Source organism: Malus sylvestris, chromosome 5, assembly GCF_916048215.2.
Source record: "Malus sylvestris chromosome 5, drMalSylv7.2, whole genome shotgun sequence".
Lineage (NCBI taxonomy): Eukaryota > Viridiplantae > Streptophyta > Magnoliopsida > Rosales > Rosaceae > Malus > Malus sylvestris.
Genome location: NC_062264.1, coordinates 31556296 through 31582129, shown reverse-complemented (window position 1 = coordinate 31582129; position 25834 = coordinate 31556296). Strand labels below are relative to the sequence as shown.

At 39.1% G+C, this 25834-nt stretch overlaps 4 protein-coding genes, 1 long non-coding RNA gene and 1 pseudogene across 29 annotated transcripts in view; 2 read left to right on the top strand and 4 right to left on the bottom strand.

Moving 5' to 3' along the window:
• LOC126622443 (CDT1-like protein a, chloroplastic) overlaps positions 1–25834 on the bottom strand; it is a 57249-nt gene that overhangs the window by 2278 nt on the left and 29137 nt on the right. The window lies entirely within an intron of this gene.
• Positions 341–21747, bottom strand: LOC126622448 (uncharacterized). Its single transcript, XM_050291240.1, has 2 exons — positions 21445–21747; positions 341–619 (listed from the first exon to the last, which is right to left on the bottom strand). The coding sequence occupies exons 1-2, from the start codon at positions 21730–21732 to the stop codon at positions 341–343; spliced, it is 567 nt and encodes a 188-aa protein (XP_050147197.1). The 5' UTR covers positions 21733–21747.
• LOC126622458 (uncharacterized) overlaps positions 507–25834 on the top strand; it is a 54550-nt gene continuing 29222 nt past the window's right edge. The window contains exons 1-2 of the long non-coding RNA XR_007623493.1: positions 507–619; positions 21445–21498. This is a non-coding gene — a long non-coding RNA (uncharacterized LOC126622458). The remainder of the gene's footprint in view (positions 620–21444; positions 21499–25834) is intronic.
• Positions 7587–13162, top strand: LOC126622439 (heterogeneous nuclear ribonucleoprotein 1-like). Of its 23 annotated transcripts, none has more exons than XM_050291221.1 (9): positions 7604–7935; positions 8066–8080; positions 8200–8280; positions 9247–9311; positions 9733–9810; positions 10101–10152; positions 10551–10633; positions 11160–11284; positions 11944–13162. In XM_050291221.1, the coding sequence occupies exon 9, from the start codon at positions 12145–12147 to the stop codon at positions 13015–13017; it is 873 nt and encodes a 290-aa protein (XP_050147178.1). In that variant the 5' UTR covers positions 7604–7935; positions 8066–8080; positions 8200–8280; positions 9247–9311; positions 9733–9810; positions 10101–10152; positions 10551–10633; positions 11160–11284; positions 11944–12144; the 3' UTR covers positions 13018–13162. The 23 variants fall into 23 exon arrangements, 21 of the variants coding, with proteins under 21 accessions (XP_050147187.1, XP_050147178.1, XP_050147184.1 ...); XM_050291227.1 differs by having other exon boundaries at positions 10098–10152; positions 10574–10702; XM_050291214.1 differs by having other exon boundaries at positions 10098–10152.
• Positions 13271–16411, bottom strand: LOC126622429 (MDIS1-interacting receptor like kinase 2-like). The gene is made up of 2 exons (XM_050291174.1): positions 13906–16411; positions 13271–13821 (listed from the first exon to the last, which is right to left on the bottom strand). Exons 1-2 carry the CDS (start codon positions 16373–16375, stop codon positions 13430–13432), a joined length of 2862 nt encoding a protein of 953 aa, XP_050147131.1. The 5' UTR covers positions 16376–16411; the 3' UTR covers positions 13271–13429.
• On the bottom strand, positions 22035–23436 carry LOC126622444 (MDIS1-interacting receptor like kinase 2-like; annotated as a pseudogene).

Below are 25834 nucleotides of genomic sequence, written 5' to 3'. Positions count from 1 at the left end.
TTTCTCAGCAACCAAACAGTTAATTAAAAAGAAATTAAAAAAAATATATATCATATGTGAAGCTCCTATAAATGGAGATAAAAAGGGACCAATTTCTACACTAGCCTAATTTCATTTTCTCAGCAGCCAAACAATCAAATAAAAAAAAATTCTTGAAAAAATATCGTATTGAATCTCCTAAAAATGGAGATAAAGACGATCATTACATAACAGCCAAATTTCATTTTCTCAGCTACCAAGCAAAAGAAAATACCTATCCGTTATGCACTAGGTTTGGGAATATCACCCAACATCCAGAAATCAAGGAAATCAAAATCCACCGGGAAATGGAGGACCAAAATCACACACAGATTTTATGCAAAACAACCGAAATTTGAAGCCTTAGTTCTCGGGTAGCTTCTCTGGGCGGCTGACACAAGTCTTCTTCGGGGTTTCCTCTCCCCAAGGATCGATCTGGTCCGTCCGTCGCTTCTGGGTCAAATCGCCGACGCTCTTGGCGGCGTCCGTTCTGATGTCCCCTATGGAGAGCGCGAAGTTGGCGTTTCGGGCACGGCGGGTGAGTGCTTCGGACTTCTGAGGGGTCTGGGTGCTCAGTGCCTCGTTGCCTGAGACTTTCGAGGTATTTGGGTTTAGGGCTTTTTTTCCCGGCTTCTGGGTGTCCTGGATCTGAGGTAAAGCGAAATGCGGGATTCGGAATCGTAAGGTGAAATCTTGAGGGGTCGCAGTCACAGAGGAGGAGATGGAGAAGACGAGGAAGAAGAAGAATGAGCGGGGAATTTGAGGGTTTGTCGGTATTTACGGGGTTTCTATGGCGGAAAAGATGAGCTGGCACTGGCGTGACCCGTTGCTTTCCGCCAAATAGATCCGTTGGCTCTCGCATTTTTCTTAGAGTAGGCTGGGTGGACCACTCGTTTGTTTATTAGGCTCGGAGTCCAAAATCTCAGGTCCCAAATTAACAATTTAGTAAGCAAATATAAAAATTAAAAAAAAAAAAACTATTTTTCTTCCTTGTAATTTTAATTTCTTTTTATTTAATATCTGACACAAATAAGAAAAAAAACAGGAAAATCTCAATCAATTATATAAATACGCTATTCTTTAGCTTTTTGTTTTTTACCCTGCATTTCACTTTCGCTGCTAATTTTACTGGGTTTTCTTTCCTTGTTTTTTAGCTTTTTGCAAGTGTTTTTGGTTCCGGGATTTCGATATTGTGTCGAAACTCGAAATGTGTTGTGGGTTTGGGTAATGTGTAAAACACCACCCCTAAAAATAATGTAATTTCATTTTGTTTTGGGTATTATTTTTTTTTTAAATTGTTTTTGGTGTTAAATTGTATGCCACGTGGGTCCCATCCCTTTTTGTCTCCTGATTCCCTCTCTTTCCCATCCCTCCCTCATTTTCTCATTTTCTTCTTCTCCTTCACCGTGCAACACCCATAACCCATATCCTAAAATCATCATCAAATCACAATTTCAACATCGCCATCGTCTTTATCTCGTCGCTACGAACTCAACCGTAGTCTTGGCATCTTGGAAGTCGAACCATGAAGCCCCGTACACGAGCTCCGACACAGACCGCCACTTTCGAGGCAATTTCCGGCCAAAACCATGGCGATTTGGCCGGTGTGCAAGGTATCAATCTCTTCGTCTCGCTGAGAACTACAACTTTCCTTTTTGTTTCACTCAATTTCGTTGAGTATTGAAGAAGGTATACTCATTTGAATCTTACCCAGTTTTCGGCGACCTCCGAGGCTTTCGATGAATTTTCTGGTCAAACCATGGCGAGTTAGACGTCGTGTGAGGTACCATTCTCTTCGTCTCTTCGAGGACTACAACTTTCATTTTTGAATCACTCGATTTAGGGAAGTTCCGGCCGAATTCCGGCCTTCTTCTCCAATGAGACCAAGAAACCAAGGCCTTCGGGCCTAAACCCATTCTAACCAGGCCCTTTGGGCCGTGATAAACCCAACCCAACCCCTTTTATTTTATTTTGTTTCTATTTATTTTATTTCAAACCCAAAACAATTGGGCTAGGCTTTCAAGCCCAATACCTTTCAAACCCTTTTTAGTTTAATTTATTTTGTTTTTGTTTTAAAACCCTTAGGCTTAAGGCCTTTGGGCTGTAACTGTTGGGGCCCTAAGCCTAACCCCAACCTTTTTAATTATTTTTGTTTATTAATTGATTAAAAAAAAAAAAAAAAACCTAAAGCCTTTAGGCCATTTTCATTTAGGACCTTAGGCTCGTGCATCCTAAGCCTAAACCCTTTAACCCTTCCAACCTTAAACCCTAGCCGACTCAAGCCTTTTTGTGGAATATTCCATCAGGAAATATTCTCTGGAATATTCTATTTATGTTTACGAAATTTAACCGGGACCCTTCTTAGGGTAATTCGACGTCCTGAACCCGTTTCTGATGTCCGTTTTCCCAAATTCAATTGCTATTATATAGTTTTATTTATTGGACTCTTTATGTGCTTAGGGGCAATTATAGTGGCGTTTCTGTCTTCGCTAGCTGTGTGACTTTTCGACAACGAAGTACTGTGAGTGGACCCCTTCTAAAATTACATGATTTTGTAGTTTAATTTCATAAATGATTAGCATGCCTACGAGTTTATGATTTGATTTATGTTAAGCCTATTTACTGAATATATTGATTTTCGTCTCGTGTTTTTGGTGAGGAATTAATTGTTAGCCTATATTGAGCTATATTTTAATATATCGTATTTTCCATAAAAACCATGAACTGGCAGACTATCTGATGGATGACGATAGGACGCTAGAACATGTTTTAGAAACCCCTCTTTATAGTATAGACGATGGATGACTTTATACTATAAAGTGGTTATTTATGAGGGGCGTAACTATTTGTGCGTACCTAGTGGACACTATGCTGCCTGGGGTGAGGATCTGGTGTTGGCAGATAGGTCGGGAGAAATAATCCCTAGTTACGGGCTGAGGGACACAAAGCAGGCATTGGGCCGGGAGTTGGTAATCTCTGGCTACGGGTGCAGAGACCACAGAGCAGGCATTGGGCCGGGAGTTATATTTATTCAATGATCTTTCTAGCAGCACACCGCGCTTACGAGACGATCTATGAGACGTTTATTGTTTTGATTTCCGCGATATGACTTTCGAGATATTTTTGGCATGCTAGGATTTTTATTAAATCAATCACTTATTATGTTAGTAGTTTTCATTATATTTAAACCTGGGGGTTAGTATGTTCATAACTGTTTTTGTATTATGTATGTATATAAACTTGGTCCACTCACCCTTGTTTTGCGCCTCCTTTTAGGATTTAGAATTTAAGGCATACGATCCCGACGTCAACGTCTTTGTTTTGGCATATTCGAGTCCTCTCGGTGTAGGACCCACATCCTTTTATTTATTAAATTTTATATTAATTCTTTTAGAACTCTAGTTAGTTGTATGCTCTGAACACGTTCCTAAATTTTTTAATTCATTGTATTTTAAATTCATAACCCTTATTTATTTCTTATTCTTAGCTTTTGTATCAATAAATGGCTTTCGTCACCCTCGGGTGTTGGCCAGCACGTGTCTATCTTGATATTCGGAGAATATCAGGGTCGGGGCGTGTCAAAATGTGTACTGGGTACTGCTGATTTTGTAGTCTTGTTAGTTTTAAGCTCCATGATTTTTATACAATGTACTTGCAGTTATGCGGTTATCTTTGGCTGAAGAAAACATAGTTCGTTAGGGAGAGAACAACGTTGCTTTCGCTTATCTATTCCATTATGATTTTGTGTAAATGACATATTATTATCTAGATTTGTGCTCTGGGTGCTCATTGATGTGCAATTATACACGTAATATCCTTCAGGATACTTGATAAGTCGTCAAACATAAAGTCGGTAGTTTACCTGAAAAGTAGGATGCATGACAACACCAACTTACTGTGTATTCCTTCCAAGCATGGTTTGATGGTACAGGTTAGAAACTTTGTAAATTGGACACGTAGGGAGGTTGCATAATTTTCATTCTTGGCATGGTTTTCAACTGTAAGATTTTCCAAATACAACTTTTAACTTCTAGTCTCAAAGTGATTGACTTCTAGATTACGAGAGGTTCAAGTGCTACTTTATTGTGTTTTTACTAAAATTTTGAGCTGATTTGTGCTACTTTATTAGGTTCTTCCTTGCCTTTTATGAACAAGCTTATATGCTACTTTATTGTATATCTTTGCCCTGTTTGTACATCTGTTTGTCCTTTGTTTGTTAAAGGTTTTGCTTTGATTACACAGGTTGAGGCAAAACGGGCTTTATCAAGAGAAGAACAACAGACATCCTATAGAATCGGAAACTTTAATACCACCAGAAGCTCTGGAGGGGGAGGAAATTTTAAGACCAAGAAAATATTCGTTGGTGGATTGCCTTCTATACTTACAGAAGATGGATTTCGTGAATTCTTTGAAAATTATGGCACCGTGACTGATGTAGTAATAATATTTGTAGGCTGGAAATCCTCTTTATCGCCCTCCGCGGTACGACCCGCCCCAAACTGGTCGACATCGGCACTCGGGCTCGCCAGCTCCAAACTCGCAGCCTCTGGACCTACACCTTGACTTTCAGCTGCATCGCTGGATTTGTATGTCATCGTCCTCAACAGCTTCCAAGACTAGCTCGTCCTTAACAGCAAGTTCAGGGTTGGCGGCCTCATCCTTAGAAGGTAGCGTTGTCCAACCGTCTTCCTCGCTGAAGATGGAGTTCGTCGTCATCGATTTCAGATCATGATGTTAACCTGACGTCATGTAGGCCAGTCCCAAGGTCTGTCAATTTTGGGCTAGCCTGGAGACCAGTTTGGGCTGGGTGCCAGGCAATCCTGTGGGCTGGAGAGACTTCCCTAGGTGCTAGGCCATTTTTTTGGTTGTGTGCCAGCCTATCTGTCACATCCAGGCCTGGGCAAGACCATTTCTCGGGCACGACTCCACTGAAGCATGATATTGTCCACTTTGGGCCCCGACCACGCCCTCACAGTTTTGTTTCTGGGAACTTACACAAGAACTTCCCAATGAGTCACCCATCCTGGGATTGCTCTCGTGCGAACTCGCTTAACTTCGGAGTTCATATGGAACCCGAAGCCTGAGCTCCCAAAAGGCCTCGTGCTAGGTAGAGATGAGAATATACATATAAGGCTTACATGATCCACTCCATTGGGCGATGTGGGATGTTACAATCCACCCCCCTTAGGGGCCCTACGTCCTCGTCGACACACTTCCGGCCAGGGATTAGCCTTGATACCAAATTGTCATAACCTGGCTCGGGTAAGACCATTTCCAGGGCACGACTCCACTGTAGCACGATATTGTCCGCTTTGGGCCCCGACCATGCATTCACGGTTTTGTTTCTGGGAATTCACATAAGAACTTCCTAGTGAGTCACCCATCCTAGGATTGCTCTCGTGCGAACTCGCTTAAATTCGGAGTTCCTACGGAACTCGAAGCCAGTGAGCACCTAAAAGGCCTCATGCTAGATAGAGATGAAAATATACATATAAGGCTTACATGATCCACTTCACTAGGCGATGTGGGATGTTACATTATCCCACCCCTGGTGGAAATGCTCTTATTAGACAGCCCAATGAAGCTTTGGGCAGTGGCCCTTCCTCTTTAGATTGGATAATGACAAGGCAGTTCACAGATTGTGCTTATTAAAAGACAAGTATGGTAAAGTTGGTAAATATGACCACAAGGCAAGGTCTTTCTCACATTATCTATCTTCTTCACCATGCCTCTGCTGAATGTTACGATTGGATGGTTGGATAGGAACATCATTACGTTGAATTATGGCCACATTATAATGGGTCTTCTTTGGTTGTAAGCCCAGCATACCATTTAAAAGGCATTTGTTAGTTGGCCCATGTGAATTGGTAGCAACTGCAGCCTTTTACTTTTTTTTATTCTGTTTTTTTTTTTTTTTTGGAAACAGATGCCGCCTTTTGTTTTTTGTTTTTTGTTTTTTTTGGACAATGAAACATATGTACAAACAAAAGGCCCAGAAACAGGATAACATAAACAAGCAAAAAGACGGGCCAAACACCAAATGAACAAGAGGCCAACCAAACAATTGAGGTCGAAAAACAGAAAAAACAAAAACCGAGAAGTCCATTGCTACCGCCTCCGCCAGAATAGTGCATCTCGGCCTGCAAAAATCCATGCTCACCACCAAACATTGCCTCGTCAATCCCATCATCCAACACCGATCTACTCCCCGAGCACAACCATTTAGTAAAGATAACCAAAAACTGAAAGAAATCAGTTGGCTATCAAGAGAAAAAAGCCCATGGAACACCATGAGCAACACTGCCAGACACGACAGACAACAAAGAGAGGATGGTGGTGTTGGGAACAACCGAGTCGGTCGAAACATTGAAACTCGAAGCACCATCTCGAAAAGTATGGCTGAAGATCGAAACTTAGATGAAGGAGGAAAAGGGATGTTAGCAAGGTAAGAAAAGGACGGCATCAATGGAGAAAAGAAAGAGGTGCCGCATCCCCCATTTGAAGAGAGAAAGTAAGGTGAGAGCTATTGGGTTTGTAGAGAGAGGAAATTAATCATAATAAAGAGAGGAAATTAATAATATAACTAAGTCAACCTTTAATACAATAATAAGATACTATTTTTTCCGCCAATTATAAACCTTAAATTATATACCTCAAAATGTTAAGTAAACAATTTGTTCCGCCAATGACCCAAAATTCTAAACATGAAAAGGCATATTCATTAGCAGTTCAGAGCTTTTAAAATTGAAGGAGGATTCTCTCTCCTTTTAATCTCTCTTCCCTATCCTTCCATTCTATTTGAACGGTTACGGTTAAGTCACGTCAATATTTTATATTGATTTTTTTTATAAAAACAATAAGATAAAAAAATAATGTGTGAAACAAGGAGAAGGAATGAGATCAGAATGGAAGATGACACAATTCTACTGGGTTTCTTTCCTTGTTTTTAGCTTTTTGCGAGTGTTTTTGATTCCGGGATTCCGATATCGTGTCGAAATGTATTGTGGGTGTGGGTAATTTTGATGGGTGGTTCTTGTTTGGATGTTCTTTAGCTGTCTTTTTGAGTGTTCTTGCACTCTTGAGGTTGCAATGTGTACTGGGTAATGCTGATTTTAAGTTGGGATTGCATCTGCTAGCCCAGGGAGATTCCCGAATCGGTTATATTTGCTTGTAGTTTTGTTGGTTGTAAGCTCCATGTGTTGATTTTTACACAATGTACTTGCAGTTATGCGGTTATCTTTGGCTGATGAAAACCAAGTTCGTTAGGGAGAGAACGACATTGCCTTCGCTTATCTATTCCGTTATGATTTTGTGTACATAACATATTTTATAAGATGTAATGTGTCAAAGCAACTGTTTTGGTTGATGAGGTTGCACATTTTTCTGATTTTTAATGAGGATTTCGTATTATTATCTAGATTTGTATTCTGGGTGCTCATTGATGTGCAATTATACACGTAATGTCCTTCAGGAAAATACTTGATAAGTTGTCAAACATAATGTCGGTAGCTTACCTATCTATTCTAAAATTGAGGAGGGATTTGACTGTAGCTTAGCTACAGTCAAAATTTTCTCCCTTGATTTTGCCTTATTTACATCACAGCCACCAAATCTGTGTCTGGGTTGGAGGGTAATTATTAAAAGTTAAGAGGGTAATTGTGTCCGTAGGTTTGAGTCGAATTTCACTTTATTTACAAAATTACCACTGCCTTTTCTTTCCCCCCCTCTCTCCCGACTCTCTCTCTCATCTCTCTCATCTCTCACTCTTCCTGTTTCTGTCCTTCTCAAACCCTAGCGGCCACAACTCCATCTCTTCCGTTTCTCTCATCCTAGAACGGAAGAAAGATGGAAAATCAGGGCTCTTCCATTTGCTTCCACAGATTTCTCGGGCTCCGGATCGCTAGCCTCCGTATGAAGGTTCGTCTCTCTCTCACTCTCAGTTTTTTCTTTTTTCTTTTTCCAATTCGTGATCGAATTTTCTTTCCAAGTATGTTAGATCTGTTGCCTTCGGGAAGAAATTTTTAACCTAGAAAAGCTTGGTTTTCAGGAAATCGTCAATCCTGTAAGTTTTTCGAGTATCTTGGGGGTTTTGTTTTGCTCAAATATGGGGTTTTGTGATTTTGGATTTACAAATAGATTGAAATTTCCTTTTTTTTTTTATTTATTTCACCTCCCACTCAGAACCTGATGCTCGGTGACCTTTAGGGCAGCTTCATTCTCTCTTCTTCTCCAACCATGGTTCCAGATCCACTGGGCATCAAGGTGAGTTTGATATTGGCCATATTTTTTAGCTTTGTTAGTGCATCTAATTTATTTTTTTGGATGCGTGGTTTTCAATTTAGGGATGAATATTGTGTTTAAATTTTGCTTTTGTAAGTTTGGGGGTTGTTTTTAAATTTTGCCTTTCTAATTTTGTGGGTTTTCTGTGTGCTTTTGGATTATCTGATTTGATTTAGTTTTCAATTGAAATAAAGTAGGATGTTTTTAATGATTTGAAGAACTCAGCTGCACTGCATGAACATCTGCTGATAATGTATGACCTTCTTTTGATGCTTTCCAGTTCAATCAAAGCTAATTAGACAGAATCATGAATTAATTAAATGTGGTGTCTTCCTTTCTCCTCTGTTTCTTTTGTTGTTGGGTGAAAGTGAGCATGGGTTTATGATAAAGCCATTTAAAAGGATAGCTGGAGAGAGAGAGGGGGGGTTATATAGTAGGTGTATATAGTGACTCAAAAGTTAAGGCATACTGACAGAAAAATGCACATATTGGTATGGTAAAAATGAAAAAAAAATGAAAAAAAAAATTAAACCCAATAGAATATAGAAAATGAAGTGTTTAGGTGAGTTGATATCAATTTCAGATATGTAATCGTTTTGTAATCAATTTGAATACAGCATGTGGAACACTTTGAATTCAGGTTGTCTTTTTCTCCCCTTTTTTCTTTCTGTTTATTTAACTTTGGATTGGCTGCTTTATTTGTTTTTCTAGATTATATATTTTGATCTTCTCTAAAAAACTTCTGTATCGTCCACAGTCACCTGCTTCTGCTCCTCAACTTGCTTGATTTTTAGTTTTCAAACTCTGATTTTTTACATGTGTCAGCAATTGATTGCCTTCTTTTGGAAAAATGCTAAATGGAAAACTGAATTTGGGTTGTCTGATTAATGGTTTTTGTTCTTCATTTTACTAACATTTTTGTCCATTTTCTCCAATTCTCTCTTGCAGCAAAATCACCGCCACCACCCAACAAACCCATTATCTGGAATTTCAATTACTGTGCATGGAGGGAGGTAAAGTTATCTTTCTCTACAAAGTGTAGATTCTTTATTTCGGGTTTCATTTGTTTGTGTTTTGTTTTCTTCGTTGGGAATATTGGTTTTTTTTGTTAATTGTTGAATTGGAGTATTGGGTAACTTGAATTTTGCTTCAAATTGTAGTAATTACTGTGCAAATTTACATTTTTGTGTGAAATTAGAGAGAGTTTCGGTTTTGAAAGTTATATTTGCAAATATAAAAAGAGATTATGTAAAAAACATGGAGGAACTAAATGCGTGTTTAATTGTCATTAAATGCTACCTTTTAGCTATGTAAATCAAGAGGATGGCTCTGCAAAAGGAATTGTTTTCTCTCTATTTTTTCTCCGACTTCTTTTTTATTTATTAATATCGGTTTTTCCCCGTTTCTAAATGATTCTCATCAGTTTTTTTGCAGTTTTCTGTGGAGATTTAGTTGAACATGGAGACAATATCCAGTTGCTTGAAGGCAGGAATGTCTGGTATTGCTCACCTGGTATGTTTAATTTTCATTGAATTATGAGATATATCTAATTTAATTAGCAATTTAAGTTGACCAATACTTTCTGGAAGAGTCCTGTTAAACTGGGATGAGACTTGATATTGAACTGGGAAGAGTCCTGTAAAATGGCTTGAAAGATTATTAAACCCCAACGATAATGACTTTATTCTCTCCGAACTACAAATAGACAAACTCTCAAACATAACGGATATATCTTTATTTAAATTGTCGTTTGACATATCAAGATCCTTCAACTTCGCCTCACTAATCCCAATTTTCAGTAGGATTTCCACCTCTATGATTGGGATTTCAACAACAGTAATACTTGGTTGGGTGGTAAGATAAATCCTTTTTGCTCCATTTGAATCATCTTAATTACTTGGATTTGAATTACAACAATTTTCAAGGATTGCAGGTTCTCCAACAACCCATTTAGGTGGAGATTTGATTCCATATTGTTTACACATCTATCTTAAATGCTGTCTTGCAGAATCTGTAGTTAATTCCAAGTTTACTATCTGATGTGCTATTAGATGCTATTTTTTGAAGATTTTTCTTTACAATTTAGTAATTGTATTGCTCCTTTAGCTGTATGAACTCGGTAAAAGTATCAGGTTGTGGACTCTGAACTGTTGATTCTCTACGGTTTCTTCTGCTTTGTCCAATTGTTATCATTATTCCAATTGGGTAATTTTGGGTTTTTAACAATGTTTATTTGTTTATTGATAAATTAGGGGGTCTAGACTCTTAATTGCAGGTGAGAAAAATAGAGAGCCAGCAAAGCTTCGTTGAGAGGATGCACGAGTTTCCTGGGATGGTATTATTCCTTCATTTGGGTTAACACAAATACCCAAAAATGTAAATTTGTCTTCCAGTTCTTCTAAATGTAATTTTTCATATTTCTTCTGTGTTCTGATTTATTCAATTTGTTGAATTTTGAAATCACTTGATGAAATAAAATTTCCGAACCATGTTAAGAGTACGTTTACGCGTCCGATTTGAGTTTAAAAACAACATTTACATTCATAGTGTCTCTTTTGTTCAATGGATAATTAAGTGTAGATGAGCTCGATTATGTCAAATTGAATGCTTAGTGCCCACTACCTGTTTGATAAAAATGCTTCCCACGCACACGGTTTTATAAGTAATTTTACTTTGTTCTGCGTTTTTGTGTTTATAGATTTGGAATTATATGGTGAAACATTGATAGATTTGGAATTTTATGGGTGAAACATTGAAGGATCATACGTTATTACTTTTTACTGCAAAAATTTTGCATATTTTGTTCTTCAATTTGACCAGAGTTAATTTCAAATGCCAACTTTCCTTTTTCATTTTTCTAGGTAATTGATCGTTATGCGGTTTGTAAGTTGGGTTTTTCTAACTGGTGGATTATCGAATTGATAAAATTGGTCAAATTGGTGGAGCATGCATGAGTTATGGCAGCAGGAACATAAGGGGTTAATTGGTATTCTACCCGTTCAAGATGCTGCTGAGGCAGCAACAGTAGACTCTGTGTTGTTTATCCTTTTTGTTTGTTCATGATTATGTTGAATGTTTTTCAGGTTAAATGTGTCTTATTCATGTAGTTAAGGCTGATGTATTCAAGTCCCGCAGCATCGCGCGGGCATATTACTAGTTATTATCTAGATTTGTATTCTGGGTGCTCATTGATGTGCAATTATACACGTAATGTCCTTCAGGAAAATACTTGATAAGTTGTCAAACATAATGTCGGTAGCTTACCTGAAAAGTAGGATGCATGACAACACCAACTTACCGTGTATTCCTTGTAAGCATGGCTGGATGGTATAGGTTAGAAACTTTGTAAATTGGACACGTAGGGAGGTTGCATATTTTTCATTCTTGGCATGGTTTTCAACTGTACGATTTTCCAAATACAACTTTGAACTTTTAGTCTCAAAGTGATTGACTTCTAGATTACGAGATGTTGAAGTGCTACTTTATTGTGTTTTTACTAAAATTTTTAGCTGATTTTTGCTACTTTATTAGGTTCTTCCTTGCCCTTTATGAACAAGCATATATGCTACTTTATTGTATATCTTTGCCCTGTCTGTACATCTGTTTGTCCCTTTGTTTGTTAAAGGTTTTACTTTGATTACACAGGTTGAGGCAAAACGGGCTTTATCAAGAGAAGAACAACAGACATCCTATAGAACCGGAAACTTTAATACCACCAGAAGCTCTGGAGGGAGAGGAAATTTTAAGACCAAGAAAATATTCGTTGGTGGATTGCCTTCTACACTTACAGAAGATGGATTTCGTGAATTCTTTGAAAATTATGGTACCGTGACTGATGTAGTAATAATGTATGACCAAAATACTCAACGACCTCGTGGTTTTGGTTTCATAACATTTGACACTGAAGATGCAGTTGATGGAGTACTACAAAAGAACTACCATGAGTTGAATGGTAAACTTGTAAAGGTAAAGCGAGCACTTCCTAAAGACGCAAATCCTGGTGGTGGGGCGCGTGGTGGGGGATATCAAGGTTACAGTGCCTCTGGGGCCAGTACAAATGCATTTGATGGTCAAATTGATGGCAGTAGATATGTGCAGCCTCAAACAACAGCAGGTGGTTTCCCTCCATATTCTGGCTATGGTGCACCGGGTTATGGTTATGGGGCGGCAAATACAGGGGTTGGTTATGGAGGTTATGGAAGTTACGGTCTTGGTGGTTATGGAAGTGCCAATACTGGTTTTGGTGGTCCTGCAGGATCGTATGGGAATCCAAATGCCCCTAATGCTGGCTATGTTAGTGGGGTACCTGGTGCGTTGAAAAATACTTGGAGCAACCAAACTCCTGGGTATGTTGCTACTGGCTATGGGGCTGCAGCTCCTTGGAGTACTCCTGGTGGAACTGGTGTTCCTTCTGCTCCTAGGGGTCAATCACCAAGTGGGGCTTCTGGTTATGGAAATCAAGGTTATGGTTATGGAAATTATGGCGGGAGTTACCCTTATCCTGGTGGGTATGGGACCTCTGGCGGGCGTGGTGGAAGTACCCCAACAAGCAACTTGGGTAGTGCTAGCAGTGGAGAGCAACAAGGGACTCGTGGTGGTTACACGGGGAGCGGCTATGACAACACCAATGGTAATTCAGGGTACTCTAATGCATCGTGGAGATCTGACCCTTCACAGGCCACCGGTGGCTATGGTGGTTCTCAGTCCAGGCAGGCCTAACATGAGAAATTCAAGAGATCTTTTGTTTATTCTTCTTCTGCCTTGTAATTTAAATTTTCTTTTATTTAATATCTGACACACACAAATAAGAAAAAAGGAGAGAAATCTCAATAAATTATATAAATACGATATTCAATTTGGATTTCTTGCTTGATGATAATATTCGTAAGTATCATTGACTTTGATTATGTGAGTTGTATGTTTGATACATGTTTCATTTATTCGTGGGGCAGAAGATCTCAAACAGGAAAAATAAAGCAAATTAAAAATGAAATAGTTATTAAACACACTTTGAATGTTGTTTGGTTGATATATATTATGATTAATAGCTTAAAGCATAGATAAACATGAAACAAAAGCAATGGCCATTATGTGCCAATCCTACAGCTCAAGTAAACATAGAATTCGGTTGCTAGCTTCCATTAGCTTGTAGCCCCAGCCCCATTAGCTTGCTGATGCTCAGAAAATCAAATGGTTCAGGAAGGCAAGGCATGGCTTGAGCTGATAGTTTCTGTGCCACAAAAGACAACGGAGGTCGAGATCTGGGATGCGTACGTGTGCAAGCCAATGCTAAACTCATCACAAGCACCACTGCCTTTGCCAATTCATATGTCGGAGGCTCAAGCCGTTGGTCTAACACATCTTTCAAAAGCAACCCTACATTGTCCTGCGATAATCTTGATGATTCCAATAGTAGGGATTCTAGAATATCCCCAGGGTGTTTTCCCATCATCACTTCAAGTGCTACGACTCCAAAGCTATATACGTCACACTTATCCGTGACCCGCATAGTCAATGCAAGCTCTGCACGTCAAAAAAAGTAAACAGTATCTTAAGATGCTGAAATTAATATGAACCTAAAATGTACAAGTTTAAGTGTTTCATTACCTGGTGCCATGTAGCCAAATGAACCAACAATATGTGTCCAGTTTGATGAATTAGTACTCAGCAGTCTTGCAGTTCCAAAATCTGAGAGTCGAGGCTCGAAATCCTGGTCGAGTAATACATTGTTAACAGTTACATCGCGGTGCACAATTGGCGGAGAGCAGTCATTGTGCAAGTAAGAAAGTGCATGAGCAAGTCCTTTCAAAATTTTGACCCTTGTAGCCCAACCAAGTTCAGTAACCCCTTCAATCCCATACAATGATTTTCCCAGACTGCCTTTCTCAAAGTATTCATAAAGCAAGAATATGCAACCCCTCCTTGAACAGAAGCCGTATAGCCGTATGATGTTGCGATGTCGGATATTTATCAAAGTTCGGATTTCATTCTCAAAACTTCGGAGATTAATTGCTGGAATGTCATTAGAGTCTTCCGTGTTAAGCCTCTTAACTGCAACAACTTGGCCTGACTCCAACTCTGCCTTGTATACCGTTCCAAATCCTCCTATCCCAATGCAGTACTTCTCATGAAAGTCATCTACGGCTTTGACAATTTCCCCAAATGTAAACTTTACTTCCTCTTGCAATATCATTGACTCAAAATTCTCAAAGTTCATAGAAGTTTTGATTTCCTGAGGCCGGAGCTTGGATCTCTTGCGTAATAATAAAAAGATAAAGAAACCGATGATAGTTTCAACCACGTAAAAACCCAAAAAGGATATTATGGCAACAACGACACTATTGATGTCGTTTTTTCTTTTCGAATTGTCGTTGTTTATTTCAGAATTTCCACCTGACAAATCACATGCAGCCGTTCCCTTTACATCTCTCCACATGCCATAGTTTCCGACAAAAGCATCAGCTGTTGCATTTCGGAAAATACCACAAGTTGGAATTGGGCCGGTGAGGTTGTTATAAGAAAAGTCATAGATGGTTGGTCTATCCATGTTGGAAAATTCTGATGGGAATTCCCCTGAGAGATGGTTGTGTGATACATTGAAAATCTCTAATCTCCATTGCAAATTGCTGATGAAATCAAGTGGTATTTCCCCTGTCAACTTGTTATTAGACAAATCGAGAAACTGAATCTGAGTGGAAGTGCCGATACTCACAGGGATCACTCCTCTTAAATTGTTGTTGGACAAATTGAGATACAACAGACCCTCAGCAAAATTGCCGATACTCCAAGGGATCTCTCCTGTCAAATTGTTATTGGACAAATCGAGATACTGAATCTGACCGAAAAATTTGATACCCCAAGGGATCACTCCTGTCAAATGGTTCCTGCTCACGTTTAGTCTGTATAGCAAGTTTAGATTTCCAATTTGACTAGGAAGTTCCCCACCAAAATCATTAGAGTCTAGGCTTAGATAATTCAAAGTTGTCAACTGCCCAAGCTCAGGTGGAATATTCCCACTGAATTTATTGCCTCGAAGATTCAAATGGACAACTAGACTCCAATTGGAGATGACGGAAGGCAAGATTGGACCGGTAAATAAATTATTGGAGAAATCCAACTGGAGAATGCTGCTCAGATTGGACAAGGACTGTGGCAGCTCCCCCCTAAGAAAATTGGAAGCCAGGGACAAGTACGTGAGGTCGGTACAATGGCCAAGATCAGAAGGGATTGAAGAGTTTAAGGAATTCATTCCAAGATCAAGGAACTGAAGCTCCCTGAGTTGACCTATGGTAGTTGGAATCTTTCCTTGGAATAGGTTATGGGTGAGATTTAAGTACTCAAGCTTGCCCAGTTTAAATACACGGTCTGGTATTTGGCCAGTCAACCGATTTCGAGACAAATCCAAGAAGGTCAAGTTTTGGCATTCAAATATAAATTCTGGGAATTCTGAATGGATAACGTTTTGATGAAGATAAAGGTGTGTCAAGGAATGCATGCCTGAAAATTTAGACCAGTTTGAAATTTTCAAGTGGTTTTTTCCAAGATGCAAAAATTGTACCTTTTGGAGATTGCTGAGCTGGTAGGGGATTGCACCATTGAGATTGTTGTTGTAGAAACTTAGATACTCGAGCTCCGTTAAGAGGCCAATCTCCGCGGGTATTTCTTGCCCAAATAAGTTGTAGCCCAAGTCCAAGATTGTGAGCCTAGAGAGGTTGCCAATGGCAGATGGTATAGGCCCTCGAAATCTGTTTTGATTGAGGTTGAAGTGAGTGAGATTAAGAAATGGGGTGAAGTTGAAGTGGGTTAGTGTGGCTCTGATCTGCAAGTGGGAGAGATCTATTTTGGAAACTGTTTTGGTTGTGCGGTCGCAGACAATGGCAGTCCAGTTGCAAAGGTCGTTGAGGTTGGCGAGGGACCATGAAACGAGAGAAAAAGCTGAATAAGAAAAGTCGAAGCTTCTCTTCCAGGTTATCAGTGCTTGTGCCTGCGTCCTTGGTGAGGAGGTGGCGGCCTTTGATGAAAGCAGGGAAAGCATGAAAAGTTGAAGGAGAAAAGGGAGCATCTGAAGTCTTTTCATGGTGTTATTTTTCAAGCTTAGCAGAGTTGCTCTGTTATGTTTCCAGTGAAGCAATATTTAAGCTGCTTCAAAGCATTCATTCGAGCAAAGACTGAATAGTAATTATTTGTCTGATGATGTTGCTGTTTATTACTATTGTTGACCAAAGACTTGATACTAATTAACTAGATGATTTTCAATTAGTCTGCCCAAATGTACCTTTCATGTCAGAATTATCAAAATGTGCACAATAGTTTCACGCCGTTAAACTCCATAAAAAAAAAAATTGTTATTCTTACCATCATTTATACTATCTCTTTAATAGAGATGAAACTCATATGTGTTGACGGACCCTACCTCTATTAGAAAGATGAGACAAATAAATGGTAAGTGTTGCATTCCTCTAAAAAAAATTGTTAGTTTGATGATGTGGCACGCATGTGAGTACGACATATTTAATTCAAAGTATGTGTTGACACCAAATCTAATGTAGGGTGCAAATTTAGATATTAGTTTTAGGTTTCATGTTGACGAAATTCTCATATAGAACCCATGGTTTGTTATATTCAGTTAACCTTAATATACGGATATTTTGAGTTCCGCAACTAAATCCAAACTAGGTAGAATTTCGGATGTGCAGAGTTTCTAAACCTTTCTTTACGCTTGGAATTTCGGAAAGGAGTTTTCAACTCAAAATTAAGAGTTAAGGCATGGAAATGTGTGGTGCTAATGTTAATTTCGGAAAGCAGGGAAAGCAAGAAAAGCTGAAGGAGAAAAGGGGGCATCTGAACTCTTTTCATGGTGTTATTTTTCAATCTTAGCAGTGTTGCTCTGTTATTTTTCCAGTCAAGCAATTTGTATGCTGCTTCAAATATTTCGCATTCATTCGACAAAGGTAAAGGGACAACACAAATTGAAAAATATAAGGGGAACGAGAAGTTTCTCTGATGATGATGCTGTTTATTATCATTGTTGACCAAAGACTTGATACTAATGAATTAGATGATTTTCAATTGGTCTACTGTCTACCCTAACGTGCTTCTCAAGACAGAATAATCAATTAGTTAAGTAAAACATTTCAAAGATGCCTTACGAAATATTGAATAAATGTATGTATCAATCAATCAACTGAAATATTTCCCATAAACAAAGAGTAGAATTTAAAATTCGTCAATCATGAACTTTTATCCTAATTTAATACAGAATTAATCTTTACACTAGAAGTTCGTTAATTAAATTTTTGAATTTTATAAAATGTGTATAACTGGTTAATGCCATTAACTTTTATAAAAAAAAATTGTTACTATGGTCAGGGGTGAAGCTAGAGATCTATATGGATGAGGCATCCTCAAACAACAAAGTCATAAATAAAATTAAAAACTAAAGAATTTACCAAACAATCCATAAGATTTTTCATACAACATATTACAATATCCGCGACGCACTTTATGTTTTGGAAGCGTTGCATGACAACTTCCGTTACCAATACCATCAAATATCTATCTTTGTAAAAATAATCATATTATCATTCATCAATTAATCTCCCATTCGATTTCTCAACTGATTCTTCATAAATTTTATTACCGAAAATGCTCTTTCAACGTTACAATAGCAACTAGAAGAGTTAATACTAATGTCACAAACAAATACAATAGTAATACATCTTGCTCATATCACGAGCATGTACATTTTTTTACCCAAAAAATGAGTGGGGGCATCCGCCCCTAATGGGGCCAAGGTGGCTCCATCCTTGACTATGATGACTTGACACACGTGTGTTCGACATATCTAATTTGAAGTATGTGTTGAGACCAAATCCAACCTAGAGTGCAAGTTTTGGGACTAGTTTTAGGTCCCATTTTGGATCCTATGTCTTGCCACGTAATCAAATTGATTGAAATCTCAAATAAGATGAATGGTGCACGTTTTATTAAATCCAATTACTCAATAAACTGATTTTTAGTTCAGTAACTAAATCTAAACTATGTGAAAATTCTGGTAACAGTTAAAAGTTTTAAAGACAAGGAACCAACGAACCAATCATACGCAGATGAGCAACTGAAATTCAGAAATAACTATACTGTTCTTTTGCCGTAGCTTCTTGGACAGCCCAATGAAGCTTTGGGCGGCGGCCCTTCCTCTTCAGATTGGAGAATGACAAGGCAGGCCACAGATTGTGCTTATTAGAAGACAAGTATGGTAAAGTTGGTAAATATGACCACAAGGCAAGGTCTTTCTCACATTATCTATCTTCTTCACCACGCGTCTGCTGAATGTTACGGTTTGGATGGAAACGTCTTTACGTTGAATTATGGCCACATTATAATGGGCCTTCTTTGGTTGTAAGCCCAGCATCCCATTTGAAGGGCCTTTCTTAGTTGGCCCATGTGAATTGGCAGCAGCTACCTCCTTTTACTTTTTTTTTTCCGTTTTTTTTTTTGTTTTTGGAAACAGTTGCCGCCTTTTGTTTTGTTTTGTTTTTGCTTTTTGTTTTTTTTGGACAAGAAAACTTTATTAACCACAACAAAACATACGTACAAACAAAAGGCCCAAAAACAGGAAAACATAAACAAGCAAAAAGACGGGTTAAACACCAAACGAATAAGAGGCCAACCAAACAGTTGAGGCCGAAAAACAGGAAAAACAAAAACCGAGAAGTCCACTGCTACTGTCTCCGCCAGAACAGTGCATCTCGACCTGCAAAAATCCATGCTCACCACCTAACATCGCCTCGCCAATCCCATCATCCAACACCGATCTGCTCCCCGAGCACAACCATTTAGTAAAGATAATAAAAAATTGAAAGAAATCAGTTGCCTATCGAGAGAAAAAAAGCCCATGGAACACCATGAGCAACACTGCCAGACACGGCAGACAAAAAAGAGAGGGTGGTGGTGTTGAGAACACCCGAGTCGGTTGAAACACCGAAACTCAAAGCACCATCTCGAAAAGTATGGCTGAAGATCGAAACTTAGATGAAGGAGGAAAAAGGATGTTAGCAGGGTAAGAAAAGGATGACAGCAATGGAGAAAAGAAAGAGGTGTCGCATCCCCCATTTGAAGAGAGAAAGTAAGGTGAGAGCTATTGGGTTTGTAGAGAGAGGAAATTAATCATTATAAAGAGAGGAAATTAATCATATAACTAAGTCGGCTTTCGAGCCGTTTTCCGACCAAACCACTGTGAGTTAGCCATATAAAAATGTACCATTCTCTTCGTCTCGTCGAGAAGTATGATTTTTGTTTTTGAATCACTTGATTTCGTTGAGTGTTGAAGAAGTTATGAACATTTAAAGTTTACCTAGTTTCCGGCAAGTTTTCCAGTTTTTCCTCGGACCAATCAACTTTGAGGCTATTTTCCGGCCATCTCCGGCAACCATTGGGCTTCCAAATAGGTATAATCTTATTCTACACTTTCCTATCTTCATTTTGATATATTATAGGTCGAATTTAGTTAAGAAACGATTGAGTTACGAAGTTTTGAAAATTGCCCAAACTTCCGGCCAAGAGCTCAGGAACACTTAACGGAGTTTTTAACGGAATGATCAAAATGATGGATGGTGAACAATCTCAGGGACCACTTTGCTTGATTTGAAATGTTAAGGACCAAAGTGATGAGTTATGCAAATCTCAATGATCATTTTGGCTATTTAGCTTTTTTTTTGTGCTTGTTCAACTTGTATTTCACCGTGGGTAATATTGAGTGTTTAATCGAGGCCCGAATCCACCAAATTTGTATAGACAATGCTTCCAATGCCAGCTTCATTGAACTGAATTCCAGACCAATTACAAGGTATGCTGCTGCTGTTCAGAACACTTGGTTCTAGTACAACGAACGGCCGATTTTGGCTAAAGTTGAGCAGAAGAAAACCAAGATACACATGGATTCTTTAGCAGAAAGAGATGTACGAGGAAACGGTAGCAATCGACTAGTGAATTCGTGTTTTTAGTGTGCATCTTGCAGAAAATTTTCTCAGTAACCAAACAGTTAATTAAAAAAAATTAAAAAAAAAACCATATGTGAATCTCTTAAAAATTGAGATGAAAAAAAAGACCAATTTCTACACTAGCCTAATTTCATTTTCTCAGCAACCAAACAATCAAATAAAAAAGAAAATTTCTTTAAAAAATATCATGAGCGAATCTCCTAAATATGGAGATAAAAACGATCATTACATAACAGCCAAGTTTCATTTTCTCAGCAACAAAGCAAAAGAAAATACCTACCCGTTAAACACTCGATTTGGGGGCAAATGTTGCTGAAACTAGGCTTTAATCCCCTCAGCCGCAGCAACCGAATCGAAGTGTCCAAGCCATTGAAAATCTCACCCAACATCTCAAATCTGTATAAATAAATAAAATAAGCATAGCCAACCTAGAAATCAGAGAAATTAAAATCCATCCAGAAATGGAGGACCAAAATCACACACAGATATGCAAGACAACCGAAATTTGAAGCCTTACTTCTCGGGTAGCTTCTCCTGGCGGCTGACACAAGTCCTCTTCGGGGTTTCCACTCCCCATGGATCGATCTGGTCCGTCCGTCGCTTCTGGGTCAAATCTCCGACGCTTTTGGCGGCGGCCTTTCTGATGTCTCCTATGGAGAGCGCGAAGTTGGAGTTTCGGGCACGGTGGGTGAGTGTTTCAGACTTTTGAGGTGCGGGGTCTGGGTCAAGGGCGGAGCTACCTAAGGCCCAGAGTGGGCATCCGCCCCCACTCAGATTTTTGGGCGATGAAAAAAATTATCATGACAATTAAAACAACAATTAAATTTTTGATTTTGGTTCCGAATATTCTACGTTTTCTAACCTAAATCAAATTAAATTGAACTAGGGGTTTCATAAATAGATTGGATTTAACCGATGAAGTATCATAACTTGATATAAAAATTTTATCTTGCAAAATATTTTATATGAATTTACTTCATCCATTCGTTTGTGGCATTACAATTTAAAATTTAACTTTTTAATTTAGAGATTTTTCATTGTATCTGACCTTCAAGAACTTAACACCTATTATCGCCCCCAGTCAAAAACATTTCTAGCTCCGTCCTTGGTCTGGGTGCTCAGCGCCTCGTTGCCTGAGACTTTCGAGGGATTTGGGTTTAGGGCTTTCTTTTCCCGGCTTCTGGGTGTCCTGGATCTGAGGGTTTTCGAGGAACTCATTACCGAGATAAAGCGAAATGCGGGATTCGGAATCGAAAAGGTGAAATCTTGAGGGGTCGCAGTCACAGATGAGGAGATGAAGAAGACGAGGAAGAATAAGAATCAGTGGGGAATTTGACGGTTGTCGGTATTTACGGGGGTTTCTATGGCGGGAAAGATGAGCTGGCACTGGCGTGACCAGTTGCTTCCCGCCAAATAGATCCGTTGGCTCTTGCATTTTTCTTTAAGAGTAGGCTGGGTGGAGCACTCATTTGTTTATTGGGCTCGGAGTCCAAATTCTCACGTCTCAAATTAACAATTTAATGAGCAGATATGAACAAATTTATCAATAAAAAAATGAAAAAAACAAAACTCTTCTTCTCCCTTGTAATTTAAATTTTCATTTATTTAATATCTGACACAGACACAAATAAGAAAAAATGACGAAAATCTCAATTAATTATATAAATATGTTATTCTATTTTGATTTCTTGCTTGATAATAATATTAGTAAGTATCAATGGCTTTGATTACATGAGCTGCATGATTGATGCATGTTTCTTTTATGATTAATAGCTTAAAGCATAGATAGGCATGAAACAAAAGCAATGGCCATTATGTGCCAATCTTACAGCTCAAGTAAACATAGAATTCGGCTGCTAGCTTCCATTAGCTTGTAGCCCCAGCCCCATTAGCTTGTTGATGCTCAGAAAACCAAATGATTCAGGAAGGCAAGGCATGGCTTGAGCTAATAATTTTTGTGCCACAAAAGTCATCAGAGGTCGAGATATGGGATGCGCACGTGTACAAGCCAATGCTAAACTCATCATAAGCACCACTGCCTTTGCCAATTCATCGGTCGGAGGCTCAAGTCGTTGGTCTAACACATCTTTCAAAAGCAACCCTACATTGTCCTGCGATAATCTTGACGATTCTAATAGTTGGGATTCTAGCATATCCCCAGGGTGCTTTCCCATCATCACTTCTAGTGCTACAACTCCAAAGCTATATACGTCACACTTATCCGTGACCCGTATAGTCAATGCAAGCTCTGCACGTCAAAAAAAAGCAATTAGTATATTAAGATGCTGAAATTAATATGAACCTAAAATGTACAAGTTTAAATGTTACATTACCTGGTGCCATGTAGCCAAATGAACCAACAATATGTGTCCAGTTGGATGAATTAGCACTCAACATTCTTGCAGTTCCAAAATCTGAGAGACAAGGCTCGAAATCCTGGTCAAGTAATACATTGTTGACAGTTACATCGCGGTGCACAATTGGCGGAAAGCAGTCATTGTGCAAGTAAGAAAGTGCATGAGCAAGTCCTTTCAAAATTTTGACCCTAGTAGCCCAGCCAAGTTCAGTAACCCCTTCAACCCCATACAATGATTTTCCCAGACTGCCTCTCTCAAAGTATTCATAAAGCAAGAATATGCAACCCCTCATTGAGCAGAAGCCGTATAGCTTTACGATGTTACGATGTCGGATATTTATCAAAGTTCGGATTTCATTCTCAAAACTTCGGAGATTAATTGCTGGAATGTCATTAGAGTCTTCCGTGTTAAGCCTCTTAACTGCAACAACTTGGCCTGACTCCAACTCTGCCTTGTATACTCTTCCAAATCCTCCTATCCCAATGCAGTACTTCTCATGAAAGTCATCTACGACTTTCACAACTTCCCCAAAAGTAAACTTTACTTCCTCTTGCAATATCATTGACTCAAAATTTTCAAAGTTTTGAGAAGTTTTGATTTCCTGAGGCCGGAGCTTGGATCTTTTGCGTAACAAGATAAAGAAACCAATGATAGGTGCGCCCACGCCAACACCCAAAACAGAGGGCAAAATGATAACAAGTACAATATTGATGTCGTTTTACCTTTTCGAATTGTCGCCAGAGGTATTACATGCAGCCATTCCCTTTGCATCTCTCCACATGCCATAGTTTCCGACAAAAGCAACACCTGGTGCATTTGGGAAAATGCCACAAGTAGGAATTGGCCTTGTAAGGTTGTTATAAGAAAAGTCATAGATGGTTAGTGTATGCATGTTGGAAAATTCTGATGGGATTTCCCCTGAGAGATGGTTGTGTGAGACATTCAAAGTCACTAATCTTGTGAGCGTGCCCATGGTTGAAGGTATTGCTCCCGAAAGCAAATTGTTGCTGAAATCCAATTGGTTACAGAACTGTAGATTGTCAAACATGCTGAGATATGATATTACCCCTGTCAATTTGTTATGAGACAAATCAAGAAACCGAATCTGAGTGAAATTGCCGATACTCTGAGGGATCACTCCTGTCAAATTGTTATTGGACAAATTGAGATACGAAATCTGAGTGAAATTGCCGATACTATGAGGGATCACTCCTGTCAAATTGTTATTGGACAAATCGAGATACAAAATCTGAGTGAAATTGCCAATACTCCGAGAGATCACTCCTGTCAAATTGTTATTGGACAAATCGAGATACAGAATCTGAGTGAAATTGCCAATACTCCGAGGGATCACTCCTGTCAAATGGTTCACGCTCACGTTTAGTCTGTATAGCAAGTTTAGATTTCCAATTTGACTAGGAAGTTGCCCACCAAAATCATTAGAGTCTAGGCGAAGATAATTCAAATTTGTCAACTGCCCAAGCTCAGGTGGAATATTCCCACTGAAGCTATTGCTTCGAAGATTCAAATCGACAACTTGACTCCAACTGGAGATCACGGAAGGCAAGATTGGACCGGTAAATACATTATCGGAGAAATCCAACTGGAGAATGTTGTTCAGATTGGACAAGGACTGTGGCAGCTCCCCATGAAGAAAATTGGAGGCCAAGGACAAGGACGTGAGGTTGGTACAATGGCCAAGATCAGAAGGGATTGAGGAGCTTAAGGAATTCATTCCAAGATCAAGGAACTGAAGCTTCCTGAGTTGACCTATGCTAGTTGGAATTGGGCCACTGAAGTTGTTCCATGCTAAATGAAGGTGTTTGAGCTTGGGAAAATGTGAAGGCAACGGTCCTTGGAATAGGTTATAGGTGAGGTTGTACTCAAGCTTGCCCAGTTTGGTAAATCCTAGTTCTAGTATTTGGCCAGTCAACTGATTTTGAGACAAATCCAAGAACATCAAGTTTTGGCATTCAAATATAAATTCTGGGAATTCTGAATGGATAAAGTTTTGATTAAGATCAAGGTATGTCAAGGAATGCATGCCTGAAAATTCAGACCAGCTTGAAGACATCAAGTAGTTTTTTCCAAGAAGCAAAAATTGTACCTTTTGGAGATTGCTGAGCTGGTAGGGAATTGCACCATTGAGACTGTTGTTGTAGAAACTTAGGTACTCTAACTCCGTTAAGAGGCCAATCTCTGCGGGTATTTCTTGCTCAAAAAGGTTGTTGCCCAAGTCCAAGATTGTCAGCCTAGAGAGGTTGCCAATACTTTCAGGAATTGGGCCACTGAAGTTGTTCCCTGCTAAATGAAGGTGTTTGAGCTTGGGAAAATGTGAAGGCAACGGTCCTTGGAATAGGTTATGGGTGAGATTTAAGCACTCAAGCTTGCCCTGTTTGGTAAACACTGGTTCTGGTATTTGGCCAGTCAGTTGATTTTGAGACAAATCCAAGAACTTCAAGTTTTGGCATTCAAATATAAATTCTGGGAATTCTGAATGGATAAAGTTTTGATTAAAATCAAGGTATGTCAAGGAATGCATGCCTGAAAATTTAGACCAGTTTGAAGTTTTCAAGTGGTTTTCTCCAAGAAGCAAAAATTGTACCCTTTGGAGATTGCAGAGCTGGTAGGGAATTGCACCATTGAGACTGTTGTTGTAGAAACTTAGGTACTCTAACTCCGTTAAGAGGCCAATCTCCGCGGGTATTTCTTGCTCAAAAAGGTTGTTGCCGAAGTCCAAGATTGTCAGCCCAGAGAGGTTGCCAATGTCAGATGGTATAGGCCCTTCAAAACGGTTTCGATTGAGGTTGAAGTGAGTGAGATTAAGAAATGGGGTGAAGTTGAAGTCGGTTAGTGTGGCGACGATCTCTAAGTTGGAGAGATCTATTTTGGAAACTGTTTTGGTATTGCTGTGACAGACAATGGCAGTCCAGTTGCAAAGGTTGTTGAGGTTGGGGAGGGACCATGAATCGAGAGAAAAAGCTGAATAATCAAAGTAGAAGCTGTTCTTCCAGGTTATCAGAGCTTCCGCCTGCATCACCGGAGAGGAGGTGGTGGCCCTTGATGGAAGCAGGGAAAGCAAGAAAAAAATTAAGGAGAAAAGGAGGCATCTGAACTTTTTTCATGGTGTTAATTTTCAAGCTTAGCAGAGTTGCTCTGTTATTCTTCCAGAAAAGCAAT